At 39.2% G+C, this 24,437-nt stretch overlaps 1 protein-coding gene across 2 annotated transcripts in view; it reads right to left on the bottom strand.

The window, feature by feature from the left end:
* Positions 1 to 619: 619 nt before the first annotated feature.
* marchf6 (membrane-associated ring finger (C3HC4) 6) overlaps positions 620 to 24,437 on the bottom strand; it is a 107,258-nt gene continuing 83,440 nt past the window's right edge. For both annotated transcript variants that reach the window (XM_043719241.2, XM_043719242.2), the window contains exons 16-26: positions 20,796 to 20,915; positions 20,076 to 20,176; positions 19,403 to 19,540; positions 18,087 to 18,291; positions 13,690 to 13,759; positions 12,674 to 12,855; positions 8,745 to 8,879; positions 6,202 to 6,291; positions 5,194 to 5,326; positions 4,227 to 4,362; positions 620 to 3,077 (exon numbers count right to left, since the gene is read on the bottom strand). In XM_043719241.2, the coding sequence (XP_043575176.1) occupies positions 2,993 to 3,077; positions 4,227 to 4,362; positions 5,194 to 5,326; positions 6,202 to 6,291; positions 8,745 to 8,879; positions 12,674 to 12,855; positions 13,690 to 13,759; positions 18,087 to 18,291; positions 19,403 to 19,540; positions 20,076 to 20,176; positions 20,796 to 20,915 (1,395 nt within the window). In that variant the 3' untranslated portion in view covers positions 620 to 2,992. The remainder of the gene's footprint in view (positions 3,078 to 4,226; positions 4,363 to 5,193; positions 5,327 to 6,201; positions 6,292 to 8,744; positions 8,880 to 12,673; positions 12,856 to 13,689; positions 13,760 to 18,086; positions 18,292 to 19,402; positions 19,541 to 20,075; positions 20,177 to 20,795; positions 20,916 to 24,437) is intronic.

The raw sequence follows: 24,437 nt of genomic DNA, 5'->3' as shown, positions 1-24,437 counted from the left end.
TTAAAGCAAATAGTGTCACTACGACAATGATTAGAAGGCTTGATAAATTTTTCTCTTGTTGGTAGATGAAGGAGCAGATTTTATGGCCCTTTGAGACCACTCTGCCACGCAATACGATCATGTCTGATCTTCTAAGATAACTTTCCTATAAACTTTTTGAAGTGACAAGATTATAGATCCTACCTGATGCAATTTCAGGAGTAAGACACTAGGTGAATCTTAAATGTTGAAAAAGGAGAGACAACATTATGGGACAGTATTAAGATTACAAATGTCATATTTACTGATATTCTACATGACTTCTTACTTGTCTTGTATGCCTTCTATTGGGCCAACTTAATGATCAGCAAATTTATTAAAACCACTTTTGCCTGGGGCGTGCTGAATTAATTTCAGTCAGAACAAGTATATTCCTGGTGAACATGGAGAAAGAGTCAGAGCTGCTGCTTGAATTAATTATGCTGAAACTGCATAAGAATGAATGTTAGGCTAAATGTGCTCAGTTGAGATAGCCATGGACATGATCAGGAAATGACTAGGAAAGAAAAATCATGCAGAGTAACAGTCTTTCGTTATGTACTGCAAAGTGGGTGCAAATAGAGAAAGCATCTACAACATATCATTATATTAAAGGTTTTATGATACCATCCTAAATGTCACCTTTGTAAATACAAAAATTTTCCAGAATAGTTTAATATCTGTATTAAATGTTAAAATAAAAATTACATTTACAGTTGACATTTCAGTACATCCCAGAAGTCATCTTCATTTGTTCACCAGTGCTGAGGTTTGCTTTCTTTGATCGGCTGGAAAAATCATTCCAATCCAGATACAAAATACAAATTGGACAAATTTTCAGGTGGTCAGCAACATCCGCAAACATTACATTGCAGACACATGCTTATTAGAAGCATGGCAAAATTATGGAAACTAAAACAGTTCACCCCCTCCCCCTTAAAAACACCATGGTAACATCTCCTCACCTCAACAGACCCTCCCAAATGCTATCACAAGGAAAAGCAATGAAGACCAGTACTTGTACTGACAACTATTTCAATTAGATTTATACTCATGCAGCTCTGAACTGAGAAGATAGCCCATGATCAACAGGATAAGCAATTCTGTGCAAGCAGCAAAAGGGTGAACCTACTCTTTACTGCATGAACTCACTTTTCAATTGTTTACATCTTCAAGACAAGTTGTTTTGAAATCAGGAAACTGACATGATATTGTCCTTAAGAAAAGAACAAAGTTCACAAAAATGACATTCATTGAGAAGTCAGTAGTGAGTTGATAGAGCGCTGGATTGCTGACTGGGAAGTTTTAATCTGAATCACAATATTAGTTGACTTATTGAGCCTCCAACAGAGGCTAGACTAAGTAGCTGATGCTGAAACTCATCTGCTCTAATGGTCAAGGACGATCTGAACTAAGAAAAGGAATAATTCCTTTACAAAAGGCTTGTGCGCCTCTGGCTGATAATGAAATCATTTCGTGCACACACCTGAAAGTGCTGGGGTTGATTCATTGAAAAAAAGTTTGGCTTAGAGGAAATGAACTTGGACTTTATCATTTTTGAAATTTTAACTCTAGTCAGTATTGCAAGATTTCATTAGTATTGAGTGCTTACTGTAGGTAGGCTGCATAATATGGTTGCACACAAGTGCAGTTACACGTTTAAATCAGCTGCATTGTATAATATTTAAAAAATAATTTTTCATCTTTTGATAATGCATCATCTTTTCACTAGTACTTGCAGTGAAAATAAAGTTGTAGATTAAACAATAGCTTGTATACACGTCATTTTGGCAGATTCTTTTAAAATATACGAACAAATATAATCAAATTTGGGAAAACTGCATTAACTAGTGTCCAGATCTAGCCAATATTAGATTTCATTACCTAGTAAGATATAGTTTTAAAGTGACAAATTGTTTTTAAGCATGTCTTTTAACAATTAAGTTCAAAATGAAATGTTCTCTACACCTCACACACACATAGTCTTATGTGAAATACACCCTAGTCCACCAGGAGTAAAGGTAGTATCACCAGCTGCTCACTGTTATATTCTGCAGAATATAAACTCAATGAACACACTGATTCACAGTGCTTGGGGTTTATGGAATGAAGATCATAGATTAAAATCTTTCAGATATCTAATTTTTAGCAAAGTGTAGGTACCATGAATTACAAGGTGTCATGTCACCGCCTGAGCTAGACAGCCTGAATCTTAACCAAAAATGTTCTTTACACTGCTGAAAAGACAGCAAATGAAGGTATGGCATCAGAGATTTCAAAACAGAGATACTTCTGAATTACATCTGTATGGAGATTTTAGGGAGAACAATATATTGTTGTCAAATATACATCAACCTATAAAGAGCTTCTGTGGAGGTATTACCAGTATAATGCTCTACTATAGATTGCAATACTGTTGATCTCAAAAGGATTTTCTTCCAAACAAATTTTGAAATGGTCATGCTATTTAAGTATGACTATTGCGTTAAGATGACAAATCATATAGAGAAATGTAATTGGTATAATGCACTGATAGGTTTGTTTTGCTTTTCCCTGTTAAAGAGTTATTCTTATTTCAGAGTATTAATACACCAGTCAGTATGAACATTTTTTTTTAAAAAAAAGTGAGCTCATGAAGTCTTCAAACACATCTTCACTGTATTGCTTCTGTGCCATTGTCACTCTCAAAATGTAGGACAACAGTTCAAATAAAGTGATGACTACATTTAATAAATTAATATACATATTTTAAGATTTACAATGCACATTCATTTATCTTTAAGGGGCTCAGAATGTTCATTCTATTTACACATATACAGTTATCATCAACAACACTGGGGAAGAAAACAGGACAATATTGGGCTCTTTTTGCTGGACATTAGCAAAAATTGCATGTGAAGATGGGAAGAGAAGGGGGCGGGCAGGAGGAGGAGGAAGAGCACACAGGAGGGATGGCAGGGTCAGTCAACATCCACTACTCTTCAGAAGGTGACGATGCCGTCATGGTTTGTTTACCCGTCCTTCGCTCATAGTTAACAAGCCGTTGACCAACAAGATACCTAGGTTTCAGATAAAACAAAAAAGGATACAAACATTACAACAAAGCAAGTAAATGTTTTTAAATAATAAGATAATACTTGAGGCACATTTTGGAAGATACTGTTAAAAATATTTAGCCACATAATTAATCGAGTCAGCCACTTGTGACATAAATATAACGAGCTATTTTATGTAGTGTGCATCAGCAAGACAGTCCAATGGAGAAATCCAGACCACCCTTCTCTTTCTACAACTTGCACACTTGCAGATTTAAAAAGTAATTTTAAAAAAAAATTGTCTTTGTGCTTCTCGACATCACAGGATAACAGGAAATTAAGATACATCTTCCTAATGTGCATAAGATATTGACATCAATTCTGATTGCCATCTAGGATGGAATCATTCCAGAAACACAGACTCATCCTTCATTTAATGAATCCTTTTGAATTCCTGGGAGATATTGCCTACACCAGTTTCAACAAACCAGTAAAGACAAGACAACAACGCTCTTCTGTTCCCATTATTGAGCAGCACACAAATGCACTGTACAAGTGGTGGTGATCTAGACCAAGGGCAGTCTCACTGTTCATTTCTCCACACCTCAATACGCAGCACTTTCCTATTGTGTTTTAAATGATTACAATGTTCACAAATATGAGTGGGAAAAGGAATACATAGTGCAGTTTCTTGGTTGTTTCCTCATGCTTAAGAGATCATAGTCATTTTTCTGAAGATTATACTGCCTATAGGAAGTCATTGTACCTTGAGGTTTTAGCGCCTTAGACATCAAAAATGCACTGTTGACCATGGGATCCTTACCCTGGTGACATGAAAAAGGGATAGCACAAATGGGGTCTCAAATGACCCAGTTACCCAAAGATACTGCCAAATCAAAAACCTACAAAAAGTTTATTCAAATTTTCACATATTATAATAAACCATGAATAAGAGAGTGCAAGCCTATAATCTAATCTCAAGAACAGATGAAATTTCTGTGGCTTAACATTAACATTTCATTAGTAAGTGAACAACATTGAATTCAATCGTAAGTATGCATTAAACTACATTCAGATCTTTGATTGGACAGATTCATGTTGAGAAAATAATACAAATGTTTTACTATTTTTATTCTCTGGTCAATGGTGAGCCATTCAGTAATGTACACTTACTTGTCATTTTTAATGTGCTCATAGAGGCGCTTGAACTGTCGGATTTGGAAGGACAGGACCCCCATCAGTATCACAACCATGAGAAGCAAAGGATAAATTCGACGCTGGACTAAGTTCTGCATCTCAGTAGTTACACCTACATGTTGCAGTGGGAACAAAAGGACAAATTAAATTTATACTGAATACATTGCATACACAAACAAATTGAAAATCAAACAACTTATTTCTGGTGTATGATTCAAAATCACTGGCAAAGTTTGAAACAGATTTTTTTATTCAAAAAAATTAACAACGGATTCTGGAGACCTAAAACACACAAAAGCAGAAACTGCTGGAGAAACTCCAGTTTGGCAGCATCAGTGGAGAGAAAAAAAAACACTGACCGAAAACAGCTCTTAAGGAGAGTCACTGGACTCAAAACATTAATTCTACATTTTCTCCACCAATACTGCCAGGCCTGCTGAGTTTCTCCAGTAATTTCTACTTTTGCGTTTCAGATTCTTTAAACAGTTTAATCATGCCTACTAATTCAGTTATTTCAATATTTTAAAGCAGAAATTGTTTTAGTGACAAAGCTAAAATGATTAGTTTGTCCCATGCAAAGATGTGAACCATTACCTGGCAACTTTATGAAATATTCATACAGGCTATAAACGTTTAAATGAAAAGGATTTACTTATACTGTCTTATCTATAGATGGCTTCAAATATTACAATACGTGCTGCTGGATACATTTATTCAACAAATATACCCAAGATAGCAGTGACTTCACGACATAATAATGGAGAAAGTACATCGAGGTAATAATTTACACTCCATTTTTGAACTTTAGCATCTAAATAAAGAAAAGCTCAGACAGCCAGAAGGTCTCGAGCAGAATAATGTATCAATAAACACTGTCAAGCAAGCAGTCATTCCAACAAATAGTTTTAAGCAAGCAATCCCAGGCAAATGATTCAGTACCTACCCAGTAGGGGTACAATTCCAGCAGCTATGACATATGGCAGGCAGAGTGATAACAGCAGCACCGCAATAACTGGTGCTGCAAGTTTGCAAATTATAAAATGCAAATCAATATTTCGAATTCCATTTGCATAGACCTAAAAAAAAAGGAAGTTTATGCTGATTTATACATTCACATACAAGCAGCATTGTGTTAATTCTACTACTTAGAAACATAACTTAATGTAAACAAGTATGAAAACCTACTGGTGCAGGACAGGTGCGATGCAACCTCAAGGTAATTAACTGGCAACATTTGATTTCCTAGCCTTACCGAGAAGGGTCAAGAATAACAATAAAAGTTAAGAGGCATTCTAATTGCCGATATAGACCTGTTTGCCCCTGTTTATAAAGTCACACCTGCCAACAATTTCTGGATATAACCTATGTCTTCTAGGACTTTATAGAAAAAGCTTGCGTACGTGGCAGTGAAATCAAAGGTAGTCAGCGCTAACTCAAAATGATGTGAGCTTGAATATGTAAAGTCTATTATAAAAGTAGTACTTTAGAATCACTGCAATGATGGTCTCTGCCTGAACACATTAAAGCAAACTAAAAATTTAAAAAAATTTAAATGAATTAACAACAAAGCTCCTTCAGTACCCAACAGTAACAAAGGAAAATTATTTTCCATTTTACAAGTTTCTATCAATACTGATACTAACTGCAACAGTGACATTGTAATCAGTTGCTGATTTGGAAAATAATTGAGTATTGACAGAGGTAGTAATAGAAGAGAGTACAATATAGTAATTTAAGAAACATTTAGGCAGGTTTGTGGATGGGACAGGTATGGAGGGAAATGGACCAACTGCAGGCAATTGGGACTAGTTTAATTGTGAAAACTGTGCAGCATGGACAGATAGAGCCGAAGGGTTTGTTTCCATGCTATAGAGCTCTATGACTCTATGACAGCAACAAAGCAAATTATTTCCTCTAAAATTTCTACTACATACATTTTTTTCAATTTTACCTGCTCAATGACAGTTTTCAGCCACCACTGAGGTCCCATCAGTGTTATAGCAGCAATTATTTTAGCATGGAGAACACCAAGAGCCCAATCCTGTTACAAAAACAAAATATCAGAATCCAAAAAAATGGAACAACAAGTGGTTATATATTTAATTAGAAAGACCATTCCTCCCACAAACTGTTTTCCCGAATGGAACATCTTCAAAACCTGAACATGACTCAAATCACAATACTTACTGGATTAAGTTCTCTGTAAAGGAGTAACCAAGAGGCATAATCAACTGGAAGATTTGCCATTTTCATTGTAAATTTAGTTATACAATGTGTAAAGTGTTGGTTAGCCTCTAGAAATCATACTAGGTTTATGTAATTCTGTGTTTATGTTAACTCATCAGTAGAGATATAGTTTGCTTTTATGTCCTTCAGTTGTATTGAGGAAAAGTTATAATATATAAAGGTATAAATAGCAGGAGTTCTCAATTGTGATCTCAAGATTTGTACCAGAAAAGTACAGATGTGCAGGAGCCTGAAAGACAGCATGGAGTTCTGCTGTAACATGATCCATAAACCATTGCAGCTATGACCCAGACTTGCACATAAAGGAAGACAAACTAATGGAATGATAACCAAAAAGCAGTGTTGGCAGGGATTGGAAGTATGATCACGAGTTGACTGGTGTAAATTCAACTGTCAGCTGCTAATATCTTAAAATATCTGGTTCTAGAAACAGCTTGGCAGCTTAATGCACCCTTGAATAGTTTCTCAAACATTTTAGCTCAGTTTGAGTGGCAGTAGTCTAAACTGCCCAGTGCACCACTGAAGAAACACTGCCTTCTTGTCACAGGTTTGGATCTCTTAGATGAGGCATTAAAATAGAAATTCCCTTTAGTCCATTTGGTTGCATGGGAAAATTCCATAAAACCTTTCAGAAAACCAGAGTACACCCAATGTTCCTTTTCACTACATCCTCAAACACTGCTTGAAGCAGATCAACTGGAATTTGACTGTCTTGTATGGAACACTGGAAAAATACAAGCTGCATGTGTCTCCAAAACTGGATATCAAAAATAATGCACTGGATATAAAGTGCACAGCAATATGTAAACCGCACATTTAGATTACGTACAGTGTGGAAACAGGCCTTTGGCCCAACAAGTTCACACCGACCCGCCGAAGCGCAACCCACCCAGACCCTTCCCCTACATTTAGCCCTTCACCTATCACTACGGGCAATTTAGCATGGCCAATTCACCTAACCTGAACATTTTTGGACTGTGGGAGGAAACCGGAGCACCCACAGGAAACCCATGCAGACACGGGGAGAATGTGCAAGCTCCACACAGTCAGTCGCCTGAGGTGGAAATTGAACCCGGGTCTCTGGCACTGTGAGGCAGCAGTACTAACCACTGTGCCATCGTGCTGCCCACTTTTTAAAATGCTTAATCTGCGTCTTGTAATCCTTTCTGAAGTATTCAGAGGAAGTAAGGAAGAAATGCAAGCTATTTTTCTCTGACTCTGCATTTCTGTCTAAAGTAGTTTCTAATGATAGGAGTCCAGAAACTGATTCAGATGCTGTGCTGAAAGAAACCAAACGATTTGACTGACATTGAGTGGCAGCAGATGGAGCTTAATTTAGATAAATGTGAGGTATTGCATTTTGCTAAGGCAAACCAGGGCAGGACCTACACAGTTAATGGTATGGCCCTGGGAAGTGTTGCAGAACAAAGAGAACTAGGGTACAGGTGCATAGTTCCTTGAAAGTTAAGTCGCAGGTAGGCAGGGTGGTGTGGTGGTAGTGCTTGGCACGCTTGCCTTCATTGGTCAGAACGTTGAGTATAGGAGCTTGGACATCATGCTGCGGCTGTACAGGACTTTGGTTAGGCCACTTTCAGAATATGGCATGCAATCCTGATTGCCCTTCTACAGGAAGGATGTAGTTAAACATGAGATATCCCAGAAAAGGTTTACAAGGACGTTGCCAGGACTGGAAGGTTTGAGTCATAGGTACAGGCTGAATAGGTTATGGCTCTTTTCTCCAGAAGTAATTGGAGGCTAAGAGGTGATCTTAGAGATTTTTAAAATCACTAGGGGCACAGGTAGGGTGAATGGCCAAGGTCTTTTTCCTACGGTGAGGAGTCCAAAACTAGAGTGCAATAGATTTGAGCTAAGAGTGGAAGGGTCCGACACAAAGGTTCTAAAACAGGCACAAAACAAATGATCAGATAAGCTTGCTTTTCTTTAGTATATACAGAACCACCTAGATTACCTGAACGAGATGGGTGAGTATTTTGTTTGGATAAGAGAGTTCGGATAACTGAGGTTGTTCTGTGATTAAAGTACTTATAAAATATTAAAAACCGTTCTAAAAAGTTTCCATCCTGTTTTTAAGACCTTATGCCTAATGAAGATATAATTTATGTTCACATTAAACGGATATCAATTTGAATTATTTCCATAGTTCCTCTGCCAATATGTTTTGTGGGATGTGTTAGTTATTTTGTGTAGGCAACGTGACAAAGAATATACTGAAGGCACTTCACATACCTGCCATGGGTAAAAGAGTGGTGTCTGATCCAGAGGGACCCTCAAGGGGGCGACAATAACTAGTTCAAACAAGAGTCCTAAAAGAAGAGGTACCATTCCAGCTAGAAGCAAAGCCACTACTAGTGTCTTAACGATCTGCAGAGAAAACAAAACAAAACTATTCATGCATTTTCAGTCACATTCTTCTCCAATTGTCAGCTGTAAATATACTTGGGGAAGTGTATTAGAGGAAGTATACTAATGGTATTGCTGGTTTAGTAATCCAGAGATCTAGGCAAAATTCGGTGAAGCCAGGTTCAAATCCCACCATGGCAGAAGGTGGAAACGGAATCAGTAAAAACCTGGAAGCAGAAGTTTATTGATGACCATGAAACCATTGCCGATCATTGTTAAAACCAAAATGGTTCACCAGTGTCCAGATGAACAGTAATATGGCTGACCATATTGAAATGCCCTAAAAAGTTATATGGGCTGGTAGAGACTCAAAACATAAGGAACAAAACTGGACAGATCTCCTAGTGTCAACTATAGCACTGAAAATGACCTGTCGATGCTGCAAAGTCTTCATGATTAATAGCTCGGGGTTGGGCAGCACAGTGGCTCAGTGTTTAGCACTTTGCCTCTAAATGCCAGGGACCCGGGTTCGATTCCCGCATCAGGCAGCTGTGTGTGGATTTTGCACATTGTCCCCATGTCTGCGTGGGTTTCCTCTGGGAGCTCCGCTGCATTAGTCTGAGGTAAATGAATGTAGAGTAATAGGGTAGGGGAGTGGGTCTGGGTGGGTTACTCTTCAGAGGGCTGGTGTGGACTTGTTGGGCTGAAGGGCCTGTTTCCATACAGTAGGGAGTCTATGAAAATAGTTGCAAAACTAAGAACTGTTTCACAGACTACTGAAGCAACAACCTGACTTGGTCATAACTCTACAATACCTTATATACAATGTGTGAGACAAGATCATCAATGGCAGGACAGACGCAACAGAGGTGGTGGCACAGTGGTATACACAGTGGAAGGAAGCTGCATTGGGATTCCTTGAAATTTACTCCAGATCACAAAGTCTGATGGCAAAAGGTCAAACATGAGCAAGGAAACATTGTGATTAAATCAGGGTCACTCAGCTCCCCATCTCCTTACAGTCTTGAACCAAACATGGACAGTGGGTTGAATTCCGTCACCTTAGAGTGTGGCATCAAGGAGCCTGAACAAAACTAGAATAAATGGGAATGGGGGGAACTCACCATTGGTAAGAGTCATACCTAGCACAATAGAAGATGGTTGCGGCTATTGGAGATCAGTCACATTATCTCCAGGTCATCTCTGCAAGTGCGTCTCAAGGTAGACAGTGCCCAATCAACTTGTTCAGAAATGTTATCCCGTACCTCTGGAGCAGCTGAATCTGGGCCTCTTGGTCCAGAGGTAGGGAAACTACCATTGCATCACAAGAGACTAAGAGTTCTCCAGTGTACAGTCTCAAGCCCAACCATCTTTGGCTGTTGCATCAGCTACCTTCCAATTAGCAACTGTTGCCTTGGGTTAAAATTTAACACCAAGTACACAAAGGATAATTTTTAAAAAATATTTTTGAATCAACCTGTTTAGTAATGTGATGATACACATCTGGAGAAGGTGGGACTTGAACAAGAAAGCTCCTGAAATTGTACAAATTGATCTTCCTTTTTGTACTATATACTTTCCCCTTTCAAATGTTTATATCGGTGCTGGTGAATTTTTGATGCTGAGTTTTATTATCTTTGTCCTCAGGATTAGGAATCACTAGAATTCCTTTTTCTTTCACTCAAAAATACCGTGCAATCAGCTCCAAAAAAATCAATATAGTTTATCATTTAACAAGTACTGTGATATTGCTGTGAACTAAACAGTACATAAATCTTTATCATGGCCATTGGTTAAAAAAAAAACAGGAACAGATTTACCCCTCACCTGGACAGAACACAATGGTATGGTCAGGTGCCTACTGCTTGGCACTGGATTCGGAAGGTGCCACTGAAAGAGCTTTGGTGAGTAGCCACATTGCATCTCAAAGCACATTGCTGCAACTGTTTGCAGTTATTGCAGGAAGTGAACTCTTAAGCCGGTGGATAGGGTGCCCATTAGTGGGCTACTTTGTCTTGAAGTTGGAGTTACAAAGTTGCTGGAGCAACACTCATTCAGATTAGCAGACTGTATTTTAACAGAAGTCTAACCTGTCTTGTAGAGGGTGGACAGGGGAGTCAGATAATGAGTTACTTGCTTCAGAATTCCTAGTCTCTGACCTGCTCTTGCAGTCATTTTAAAAACATAGAACACAACGTGCCAAGACTCCATAGTTCTGTGCCATATTCCCACGTCCACCAAAAACATTACATGCACATATCTGTGACTGCGGTAATAAATACTATCAATAATATTTCGCTGGGCACCCTAAAAATAAAAGTGTAAAAATTCAAAGGATTATATTTATTTAATATCATTTATTCGAAGTTTAGGTTTGAGTCAGTGTAAAAGTGGATGTTGCTTGTCTGAAGTCAATAACTAATTTATGCTTTACAGTAACCATTGTGATTAGTTTTACAACAGTTTTTGAGACCTGGCTTTACAGTGAACGGGCTTTTGTGCACCACTGGTGGACTTCTGTTTATCTTACACTGTATTGCGACCCAGCAAGGTAAATAATGGTGACTCAAGCTTTGTTAGAGATCTGAAACTTGATTTTTATGAAGCTCAAGGGAAACTTCATAGCTTAAAGAGGAAGGCTTTTGGTTTCAGTTTTAATTTGAGTTTTCAGCAGTCCTCTGAAATCCTTGGAACAGGACAGTTGTATGGACCTGTGCTCCTGAGAAGAAAGAATACATAGTGAACTAGGCTCTTAGAATGAAGTGTTATAGTTAACCCCAGACTAGAAGCGTTGGGATAAAACCTCAAACAGGTAGCTTAAAGCTAACTGCATTTAAGTTCAGGTATGTGACAATTTCAGGAAGCTATTTGCAATGCTATTCTAAAATCTTATGGTCACAGGTTACTTAAATCTACCAAGCTGTTAGATACAGGGACCCTGAAGAGACTATTATATACCAGAGGTACCCAGGATATACAACACGGACAGTTGTTGTCCCTTTAAAATTTTGAATTTTATTACAGGTGGATGGTTTGGTCTTTTATTATTCATTCACAGGATTAGGGTATGACTGGCTAGGCCAGCATTTATTACTCATCATGAAGGGCAGTAAGAGTCAATATAAGTCACATGTCAGCCAGACCAGGCGAAGGTGGCATAATCTTCCCTAAATGACATTGATAAACCAAGTGGCCTTTTCTGACAATTGACAATGGTTTCATGGTCATCATTAGACTCTTAATTCCAGTTTTTCTTACTGAATTCAAATTCCACTATCTTCTGTGGTGGGACTCAAATTTGAGACCCCATAACAATGCCTGTGTCTCTGGATTAAATGTCCAGTGATAATACCACTAGGCTGTCACCTTCCAGATAATTCTATTTTTCCACTTGGTTTTCATTGCTTCTGTTAATAAACTAGTTTTATTGTCAAAGCAAAATCTGCAACATTGTGTGTTTATATTTCAGTGAAAGACTACTTTGCTAAATCCAAAACAAATCAACATATGATCTATCTAGCCAGACCTGTATATATGACTTTGCCTTCTGACATCAGCCAGAGTCATCATCATAATATGCTGACAGAACCAAGAATAATTGTGCCAACTGTGCCAATTCTGTGAACTTATTTTTAAATTATTACTTTATAGAATTATTAGATTTAACATTTTACTTTAAAAAACTCCTTCTGATTTCCATGCTATGTGCCTCAATGACAGCAATAGTTAAGCTTTCTAGAGTACTCTATGATCTCCTGAATATGTACTTAGTAAGCAAAAACAGGACCAATTTAAATTCAGGTGAACTGACTCACCATGAGGGACCATTCTTTTAGTTTCTGAAAAATAACATCTCGCCCCTGTGGCATCCATGCTGCTAACACTGTAATTGCTCGTATAGTCAACCAGCAGATATACAATCCACAGGCGGCTGTATATAGCTCGTGGATTTTGGCACTCCCAGTCCAAAATGACATAATCCAACGGCCTGCTGAAACTGGAAACAAAATAAGTGCCAGAAGGGTGTGACTGCTTGAATGCAATACAAAACACGGTAAAATTAACTACATTACAGTTCAACAAGACGAAAAGGCCTAGGAACATCTTTCGGGACTTAAACTAACATCGGCTTTTGAACAATTCAACTGGAGCTTTTAAAGCTTAGATGTCTGGAATCACAATTCACCCAAACTAAAACCCACATTCTGAATGGCTAAGGGCCATTAATTGCAGTTTGCCTGGAAGATCATTTTAAACAACCATTAATATTGAGCAAAATGGAACCTAATTATTTTGTTATTTTAAATTCTACTGAATCGTGGTATTCAATTCATCTTAATTATCATCCAATCAATACCATTTGAATATTCCATTTTAAAACCCACCTAAGGCTCCTCTTAATCATGTAGACTCCAAAATTTTAATTCCTTAAATTTTCCTCAGTCTTGTGTACATACACCCACTTTTGATGATTTTTCAAATCCACTTCTAATGTGTCAATGTTACTTTTGGAATGGTGACCCACATTCCGAGGTGGCTCAAGATCTTGGAGAACATTTATTGGTAGCTACAAGCAAATGCCTGAAACTTGAAATCCACACTATTAGAGGTGGCTAAGAGATTTTTAAAGAACTATTGACATATGACTGCTATTCACTGCTCTCTGAAACCCCCGCACGTAAACATATTTTAAGGTATGTAATAAATACAACATACTCTGTATAAAAATATGAGAGGATTATCAGGAAAGAATACATTCTGGAGAAGTTTTATGATAAACTGCAAGTATGCTCATAAGAGTTATTTCAAGGGATAGTAAATATTCACGCACCTGGTAAAGTGAGACAGATGAGACTGGCAATCAACAGCGTCACACACATTAAAATTACCAGTAGTAGAATCTAGATGAAATAAGGAATAAATTTTTCTAAAATACATGCCAAAACATTTATTTCCAAGCCAATGAGAATGCTTACATCAAAATACTTCAATGGTACAGACCTGGCTTGAAAGCAAATTACAATATTTTCATCAGAACTCTTAAGTTTGTATACCATTGAAACTTCAATAAGGGAGGGCAGGTTCAATTTTCAATGATTTGGAGATGCCAGTGTTGGACTGGGGTGTACAAAGTTAAAAATCACACCAGTTTATAGTCCAATTGGTTTATTTAAAAGCACAAGCTTTCGGAGCGCTGCTCCTGACCACCTGATGAAAGAACAGCACTCCGAAAGCTAGTGCTTCCAAGTGAACCTGTTGGACTATAAACAGGCATGGTGCGATTTTTAACTCAATTTTAAATGCTGGCTTACTGCCACAAAACAAATTGAGTTCTTGGGCTAGAGTTTCCGCATTGGACACAACCGAGAAGTTATCAGTTAAACTAGAGTTCAAGTTTCTGATTAAAAAGCGTTTTTGCATTATCACAAATGCAAAATCTTGCATGCACCAGTGCAGTGAAATAGAATAATTTGTTTTCTTCTTTCCATTGAAATATATTCACTGGCTCATTTAAGAGCAGTAACTTAGTTCAATTTTATTACAATAGAAAAGGAGTAAATTCAAATTTGTTTTTGATGACATGCCCAACCCCCCCAGTGGAAATATGTTTTGAAATCACTGAAAATAACTCTCAAAAGCTATAATGGACTATTTACTACTTTCATTGCTACCCACCAATTTCCTAGAAAATTAAATAATTGGTAGATAGTGCTACTGATTTTTAAAAAATAAAAATCAGATGCCCTGAATCAGCAGAATTGCATGATGCCGACCATCAAGCCATGTTTTCAAAAATGAGTTATTAAAAAAAGGACACTATGAATTGATTAACTTTATAAAGGTTAATTAAGGTCAATTAGCTCAGTCGTCAGGACAGCTGATTTGTGATGCAGTGTGATGCCAACAGTTCAACTCCTGCACCGGTTGAGATTACCATGAATCTGAAGCGTAGCGACCTTCCGGTTAAAGTCACTACCAGTCGCCTCTCTGTCTCTCTAATGAGAACAAATTTGAGTAAAATACATGCCAAAACATTTAATTCCAAGCCCTCTGGGACTATGGTAACTTTACAAACACAAATTCCAATCAGAAGCATCCTTGGGTATTTGCAGCCATTTTCAAATTGTTTACCAGTTTACAATTTATTCACTTACCAAAGAATAATGAGTAAGCAATAGTAATTTTAAAAAAAAATTACCTCCCAATGAGTGGTTTGAGACCATGACTTCGAGCATAAAGCAGATTAATTATTAACTGAGCTAGGTGAGAAATTCCTACACAAAAGGTTTCCCACTTGCCACATCTGCGATGCACTGGAAAGTCAAACTTACCCACAAAGTAAAGCAGAAATTTGAACTGGGATGTGATGCAGCCTACATGTTAGATACCCATACTAATGAACTGGAAAGACAACAGGATCAGGTGCTCACGCACCAGCAGCATTAGTTAAAACCTAGTACACATGCTCTAGAGATTCTGACACCTTTGATTTGTAGTGGAATTCAGAAATTAATTCAGACAAAATTATTTTGTCAATGCTGACAATTATAACATAGGAACAGGCCCTTAAGCCCAAAAGGTCTGTGCTGACCACGATGCCATGCCCATCTGCCTGTAAATAGCCTATATCCCTCTGCTGCCTACCTGTTTGCATTTATCCGAATGCCTCAAACATTATTATCGTATCTGTTACAACCAAGCCCTCTGGCAATGCATTCCAGGCACCCACTCCCCGTGGAAAAAAAATTGTCTTCCATGTCGCTTCTATACTTTCCCCTCCAAATATGGTCTAACTAAAAGTTTATTCAGCTGCAACACAATTTGCCAGCTTCTATATTCAATGCAGGCAATAAAGGCAAGCATGCCGTATGCCTTCTTTACCACCATATCCACTTGTGTCATCATTTTCAGGGAGATGTGGACTTGCATTCTTAGATCTCTTTGAATAGCAATGCTCTCAAGAGTCCTCCCATTTACTGCATACTTTCTTCTTGCATTTGACCTCATAAAATGCATCACTTCACATTTGTCCAGATTAAATTCATCTGCCATTTCTCCGCCAAACAATCCATATCCTGCTCTATCCTTTGACAACCTTCCTCACTCTCCTAAACGCTACCAATTTTCATGTTGGCTGCAAACTTACTATTTAGATTACATATATTTTCAACCTGAACATTTACATATATTACAAACAACAGATATCCCAGAACCAATCCTTGCTGAACACCATTGTTCACAGACATCCAATCAGATAAACACCCTTCCACAGCCTTCTATAAACCAATTTTTTATCCAACAAAACATGAATCCCACATGACTCAATCTGCTGGACTCGCCTACCATGAGGGACCTTGTCAAACGTTTTAGTTCTGGTCTAACGCTGAAGTTGCATTCCTCTGCAACCTCACACTATAGAAAATTGTGCCATGGAAAACTGCTATACCTGTTCAGTACAAAGTTAGCGTTGTAGCCAATTCGCATTGACAAACGTGCGTTGTATCAGAATGACTTGGACTGCCCTACCCCCAATTAATTTTGTCATTTTCTCAAAGAACTCAAATTGGAGACAAAACCCTCCCCTGCATAAAGTCATGCTGACAATTCCTAATGAGTCCATTCCTTTCCAAATGCAAGTATAGTATGTTTCTAAGAATTTTCCCTGATATTCTCCCCACCACTAATGCAAGACTCACCAGCCAATAATTTCCTGGATTATCTCTGTGCACTTCTTAAACTAAGGGACAACACTGACAATTCTCCAGTTTTCTAGGACCTCACCGGTGGTTAAAAAGGATATAAAGATCTCTGTCAAGGCCCCAGCAATCTCCTCCTTTGCCTCCCTCAGTATCTAGGATAGATCCCTTCAGGCCCTTAACTTATCTGTCTTAAAATTGTCTAAGACATCCATTTCCTCAATATTGACATGTCCCAAAATAACACATCCCTCCCTAGTTTTATCACTGTCCATATTCTTCTCCTTGGTGAATACTGATGCAAAATGCACATTTAGGACCTCACCCGCTTCCTTTGGCTCAACACAAATTCCCTTTGCCCTTGAGTGGACCTACCCATTTCCTAGCTAATCTCTTGCTCCGAACATATGGATGAAATGCCTTGGGACTCTCCTAATCGTACTTGCCACGGACACTTTATGGCCCCTTTTCAACCTCTTAACTCATTGTTTAAGTTCTTTCTTATTTCCTTTATCTTCCTCAAAGGCCTTGTTAGATTTCAGTTTCCTAAACCTTACATATGCTTCCTTTCCCGTTTTAATTACCTTTCAATAACTATCATTCAGGGTTCCAAAATTTTGCCATCCTTATCTTTTATCCTCACATGAACATGCTGACTCTAAACTCCAATCAACTGTTATTAAAAGACTCCCAACTATCAGATGTGGATTGTGCTGCAACAGCCATCTCCCCCAATCTAATTTCGCCTCTTCCTGCCTAATATGGTTGTAATTCACCCAATTTACACTTTCACTTGTGGACCAATCTTACCCTCATCCATAGATATCTTAAAACTTAGGATTAATGTTATGATTATAGTTTCTAAAACTTCCATCAGCTAGGTTCATTTCCCAATTCAAGGTCGAGTATGGCCCCTTCCTTAACTGGACTATCCACACATAGTTTCTTGAAACTATTCTGGCTGCACTAAATTCTGCCCAATCTAAGGCCTCTCAGGTGTAACCCTTCTTCAGGCTACATCCGAAATGTTGACTTCTCCACTTCCTGACTGGCTTGCTGTATTCTTCCAGCCTCCTGCCTATTTTGGATTCCAGCATCTGCAGTTTTTTTTGTCTCCAATCTAAGACCTTGGCACTAAAAGGAGCTCAGTCAGTACTGAACAAGTTAAAATCACCCACATCTTACTATGATCTGCTCACATATCTGTTCCTCTATCTCCCACTGGCTTTTGCAGGCTTGTTTTTTAGCTCCATCACAGTGACTGCATTTTTTTTTAATTCACAAGTTCTACTCATTTCGCTCTCTCTCATTCTTCAAAACTACAACAGACAATAACTACTCCATATTCCTGTGTAAGAGTAAACTTTCAACTCTATCTATCGGTCCTTTTTAAAAGCAGGAATTTACTCTTCAAGCATTTATAATCCTGTGACACACAGATACAAAAAATTTACACTTATGCTTATCTCGTTAAAGAATTTTGACGATAATTAAATATTAAACCAAGGTTGAAACTTTAGAAGTCACTTACTCTCACAGGAAACTGTAAAGGCTTCCGATAGGGTTGAAAGCCGACAGGCCCACCCTGCTGCAGTATGGCCTGGTGAGCTGCATGAAGTCCTTCCCCTACTACAGGGATGGCATTGTTATTGCGAGCTTGCTGGTTATTGTTTGCCTGTTGGTTCGCATTGTTCTCATTTTCCTCCTGGTCTCCGAGCAAGTATGAATGGAGGTCCCTATTAGCATGAAGAAAATGCATTCAAGATATTAAACAATAAGAAATCCTGAAGTTTTATACAACCTGTTTTGCAGCAAATGGATTTACTCGGTACTTATTGTGTCTATGTAGTATTCATTCTGCTGAATTTATTCTTAAAGATGTCTATCAGTGATACACATCAGAATTTCTGTACCTGGATAGACTAGATCAAAAAATCATGAGCATTACTGCTCCCGAAACTGAAAATTGTGGAATTTGCACATGCACAATTAAATATGTTCATCTAGAGACTGCTATTGGTGATTCTATGTTTCTTTAGAGGGTGTGTTGTTCTTTGCATAAAGCCTTTTTTTTTTACAATTAACATTTACCATAGTCTGATATGTATACCATGATCACTTCGTTTATCAAGTAACATTTAAAATTAAATGTGAAGGGACACAGTTATTTTTCATTCTGGTGCGTTGTCTGCACGAATAAAGTTTTTAGCTGCCTACCCTGATGGATGCAAAGCAATTCTCTCAACTTACAGCTAGATTAAAACTGATGGTGTGAAAGGAGAAACCTGTGCCAGCAATCACTAATTTAACATGAGCAGCTTTCCCCAAGCACAGCAGCACGCACCAATGCTTGCAATCAGCACACAGCAATTAGATCTCACCTAATTTCTAAGATGAGTGAAAGCTTCCTTAAGTCAGAGGATCGTAGAGATTTACAGTACAGAAACAGATCCTATGGCCCAACTCACCCACGTCGACCAGATATCTTATACTAATCTAGTCCCATTTGCCAGCACATGGCCCATATCCCTGTAGACCCTTCCTATTCAAATACCCATGCAGATGCCTTTTAAATGTTGTAACTGTACCAGCCTCCATCACCTCGTCTGGACTTTGAAATCCAAATGTTATCACTTAGAAAATCCACTTTAAAATAAATTGGATAAGGGAACAATATCATGACATTAGACTGTTCAATCACAGTAAATATTTCCTACTGCGAACAAAGTATTATCCTAAACACTCAGATGTGTGCCTGCATGAATCTTTTGTGAACAAGACCTAACGTAGAGTCCAAATTCTTACCGTATCAAATATTACCAAATAGAAAACGTTAGAACTACGTACAGCAAATATCCAGCTGAGACTGTCCAAGCTCGGACCAGACCCTTCAACCATTGTCGAGTGTGTCCTTGCTCCAGTAAAGCTGGCAATACAACTTGCAGTAGCAGAAGTTCTAGAGACAGTTCACTGACTGGGGCATCACTGCAGAGAAACCAAAAAAAGCAAATACTAAACGAATGATACACATTTAACAAGATTGCAAATTAGAACACAAAAAGGTACAAATCTTTCCGATCAGCTGATAGCCAAGAACTTTCATTTTCTCCTCTTGAATTTTCCCTTCTCTTCAAACTCCTGGATTTCATTTTTGTCTAATTTACAAATAATGATTATTAGACCTCGATCAGTCGCAAAATTTGCTGGTATGGTCTGGGATCATAACACTTACTAAACTCACTGCAGTGTCTTGGCCACAGGAATCCATCATAAATGGGAAGGTGAACAAGAAAGCAAAGAACGCAATTACACACCAATTTCATGGCACTGAATACACTGGATACAAATTAATCAGTGAGAATGAAAAAGCAGTTCTTGAAAATCAAAAAGTAGCCATTGACAAAATCTCAAGAGAAGCCCTCAAAAGACTTTGATCCCAGCTGTCACAGAACTTTCAGTGAAGTGTGCATACAGGTTACAAGTTGTTATGCCGGCAAGTATAGATAAGAACAGGCATTACCTGTAAAGCATTACATTGTATGGTAGAAAATCAGGGAGTACAGTCTTAATAATACGAATTGGCAACCAAAGCATAAGGAGGACAATAGAGCCAAAGACAATCTGCAAAGAATAAGATAAGAATCTTAATCAAGTTATACATAAAAAATTAAAATAAAGTTTTCAGATTTACATAACTTCAAATTTCTATACTTAGATTCTGTCTGATATTTGCCAACCTACTTACATGAAACTTGTGTAAGTATACCTGCGTTTACAGATAGATTTGCAAAGATTGAGTATTTGAACAAAAAAAATTACTTTTGTTCCACTAACTTTCAAAACGCTTCTCTGAAGCCCAATTGTTGAAAAATAGTGATCAACTACGACTAAAACCCCTGATGGAATTACAAGCTTCCATTATTTCCTTGGTAGATCTCCACCTACTCTTACAATGACAACTAAAAAAAAATTAAAATATTCAAAAGCTCAACGTTCACACACACCACTCCACTATGTGTACTTCACAGAATCATACTCACCTGAATACTGCCAAATTCAGTGTTTCCAAACAAACTTTTCTTGAGCCAGAGGTTGCTCATCCCTTTTTCACCTAATACATCTGCCCACTCAATTGCACACGGCTACAATTTCTTATTGTGCATTCCTTCTTAAGTTAAATTCTCTCTTTAGAATAAAGAATTTAATTTCAAGATTAATCAAACATTAATACTGTACTTACCACAGACAATATAAAGCGTCTGAAATGCCTATAAATAGGTAGATGAATCATCTCTTGGACTGGATTAAAATCTGGATCATTCAGATTTCTCAAAAACCATAAGACACCTGGTCTCAACACCTGAAACAAAACATTATACACAGCACTTAGGAGCATCAATAAAGTAGTGAAAGAGGCAGGAGGCTTCAAAAAATTCAGTTGAGCAAAATTCAAAACTGTTGTCAATTAGCTGTGTGGTTGATCAGGTTTCCCCAACTAAGGAATAGCTAAGTTTCTAAATTTTAATCACTCTGGATTAATCACATCGATTATAGTATAGCAAAGTATCAACAGTATTTAGCATAATCTTTTTTTAAATAAAAATTTGAGAGCAAATATTCAAACTAAAAGCAATATCTGCAGATGGTCAAAATCTGAACAAATTTGCTCTTTTTAAATGGTCAATCTAAACTGCATAGTTTTATGGTCTTGTTCCCTTTCCTGATACTTCCATCTCATTGCTCAGAACCAGCCCTAACAATGCTTCCTTCCCCATCAGGCTGGAAATTATCAAAAGGTTATGAACAGATCAGAAATGTTTCACCCTCTCTGCATTTCCAGCATTCAGTTTATATTGGGAGAAGCCATTTTTAAAAAAATAACTATCGTGCACCTATTGAATACCGATGCAAATTTCCTTGAAAATTTCTCAGAATCCATTCGACTAGTTGGAAGTGAATAGAACACACCAAGTTTTGTAGTGACACCAGTAATGTTTGTTAACTTCAACCAAATACATTCTGGTATGCACCCACTCCAGGAGACATCCTTTCTTTAGACTGCAACATTATTAATCAATATTACCAATGCTTCACTTTGCTTTCTTTCATTCTGCATCTTTCCAGAACAACTTGCATTCAAGAAAGTCAAATATCCAATCACTCTCTTTTTGGCCCATGTCGGCATTATCACAGCAATACCCCAGGCACCTATTTGTGTCAGCAGTTCGTCAACCTGATTTACAACGATTCATGCATACTCACACATGCACTGAAATTATCTTAGACGTTCCTGTATTTGGGTATTTGAGAGCTTTCTACCTTACACTCAACATGACAATTCAAATGGCATATCAAATGGCAATATTATTTTAAAAGTGTTAACTGGCTGCCAAATAGGCTTTGATCAGTAAAGGTGGTGCCATGAAGAATTCACCAGTTAATGAAGACAGATAATTAACTACCAAGATTTGTTTAAGTTTTAAACCAGGCAGATTGACTCAGATTGGTCACAATATTGCCCAGATTGCACCTATTGTTTTGAGTTGGAATGGGCAGTACGTATATGCATTCTTCCTATCTAGGAAAAAGTGAGGACTGCAGATGCTGGAGATCAGAGTCGAGAGTGTGGTGCTGGAAAAGCACAGCTGACCAGGCAGCAGGAGATTCGACATTTTGGGCATAAGCCCTTCATCGGGGATGAGGCTGGTGGGCCAAGGTGGGTGAGAGATAAATGCGAGGGGGTGGGGCTGGGGAAGGTAGCTGGGAATGCAATGTTTAGATGAAGGTGGGGATGAAAGTGATAGGTCAGAGAGGAGGGTGGAACAGAAAAGTGGGAAGGAAGATGGACAGGCAGGACCATTCAAGCGGGCAGTGCCGAGTTGGAAGATTGGGACTAGGATAAGGTGGGGCGGGGGGGAATGGGGAAACTGGTGAAATCTACATTGATCCCATGCGATGGGACCGCCCCAAGTGGAAGATGAGGCGTTCTTCTTCAGGTGTTGGGTAGTTAGACTTTGGTGATGGAGGAGGCCCAGGATCTGCATGTCCTTGGTGGGGTGGGAGGGGGAGGTGAAGTGTTCGGCAACAGGGTGTTGGGGTTGTTTAGTGCAGGTGTCCCACGGATGTTCTCTGAAACAATCTGCAAGTTGGCATCCTGTCTCCCTGATGTAGAGGAGTCCACATAGAGTGTAACGGATACAGTAGATGACATTTGTGGAGGTATAGGTAAAATTCTGGCAGATGTGGAAGGATCCTTTGAGGTTTTGGATGGGGGAGGAGGGAGGTGTGGGCACAGGTTTTGCAATTTTTGTGGCATGAGGGGGAAGTGGGTTGGGGTTAGCGGATGTGGTGGTTGGGCGGCAGGGGGGGGGTGGACCTGACAAGGGAGTCGTGAAGGGAATGGTCGCTCTGAAGTGCAGATACGGGACGGAATTATCTCTCTGGTGGTGGGGTCTGTTAGTAGGTGGCGGAAATGGTGGAGCATAATGCAATATACAGAGGTTGGTGGGGTGAAAGGTGAGGACCAGAGGAGTGTTCTCCTTATTCTGTTGGGAGGGGTGGGGTTCAAGGACAAAGGTGGAGGAGATGCTTTGGAGGGCATGGTCAACCACAGGGAAATTGCTGGCACTGAAGGAGGAGGCTATCTGGGATGTTCTATGGTGGAATGTGTCCTCCTGGGAGCAGATGCGGCAGAGGAACTGGGAATAAGGAATAATGTTTTTACAGGAGGCAGGGTGGGAGGAGGTGTAGCCCAGGTAGTTTGGGAGTCAGTAGGTTTGTAGTGGATGTCAGTGTTGAGTCGGTCGCCAGACATGGAGAGGTCCAGGAAGGGGAGGAAGGTGTCTGAGTGGTCCAGGAAAACTTGAGGTCGGGGTGGAAGGTGTTAGTGAAGTTGATGAAATGTTCAACCCCCTCATGGGAGTATGAGGTAGCACCGCTCCAGTCATCAAATGTAGCGGAGGAAAAGGTGGGGAATTGTGCTGGTGTTGTTGCGGAAGATGGACTGTTCCACATATCTGAAGAGGCAGTCATAGCTGGGGCCCATGCAGGTACCTATAGCTACGCCTTTGGTCTGGAGAAGTTGGGAGGATTGGAAGGAGAAATTGTTGAGGGTGAGGACCTGTTCAGCCAGTCAAATGAGAATGTCAGTGCAAGGGTACTGGTTGGGTTGGGGTGAGAGGAAGAAGTGGAAGGCTTGGAGGCCTTCGTTATAGCGGACAGATGTGCACAGGGAGTTAATGTCCATGGTGAAGACAAGGCGTTGGGGACCAGGGAAACAAAAGTCATGGAGAAGGTGAAGGACGTGGGTGGTGACCCTAAGGTAGTTGGGGTGTTCCTGGATTAAGGGGGACCGGACAGTATTAAAGTATGCAAAGCTAAGTTCGGTGGTGCAGGAGCAGGTTGAGATAATGGGTCGACCTGGGCAGTCAGATTTGTAAATTCTGAATAGGAGGTAGAATTGGGCAGTGCGGGGTTCCCGGACTATGAGATTGGAGGCTGTGAATGGGAGCTCCCCAAAGGTAATGAGGCTGTGGATGGTCTGGGAGAAGGCACTTTAGTGATGGGAGGTGAGGCCGTGGTCGAGAGTGCAGTAGGAGAAGCTATCTGTGGGTTGGTGCCAGGCTTCAGCCGTATGGAGGGTGGTGCACCAAACTACCATAGAGCCCCCCTTGTCTGCTGGTTTGATTGGGATATTGGGGTTGGAGCGGAGGGAGTGAAGGGCTGCGTGTTGCAAGGATGAGAAGTTGGAGTGGGTGAGGGGGGTGGACAGGTTGAGTCGGTCTATGTCACAGCGGCAGTTGGAAATGAAGAGATCGAGGGTGGGTAACAGGCCAGCACCGTGTTGGAGGCACGAGTCGTCGTCCTCGGAGGGTGGACAGGA

The sequence above is a fragment of the Chiloscyllium plagiosum genome, unplaced genomic scaffold, assembly GCF_037043375.1.
Source record: "Chiloscyllium plagiosum isolate Xiang-an unplaced genomic scaffold, Cpla_swu_hap1 HiC_scaffold_34, whole genome shotgun sequence".
NCBI classification, from domain to species: domain Eukaryota; kingdom Metazoa; phylum Chordata; class Chondrichthyes; order Orectolobiformes; family Hemiscylliidae; genus Chiloscyllium; species Chiloscyllium plagiosum.
The sequence above is the reverse complement of the archived record's forward strand: the minus strand, read 5'-3'. Positions and strand labels throughout refer to the sequence as shown.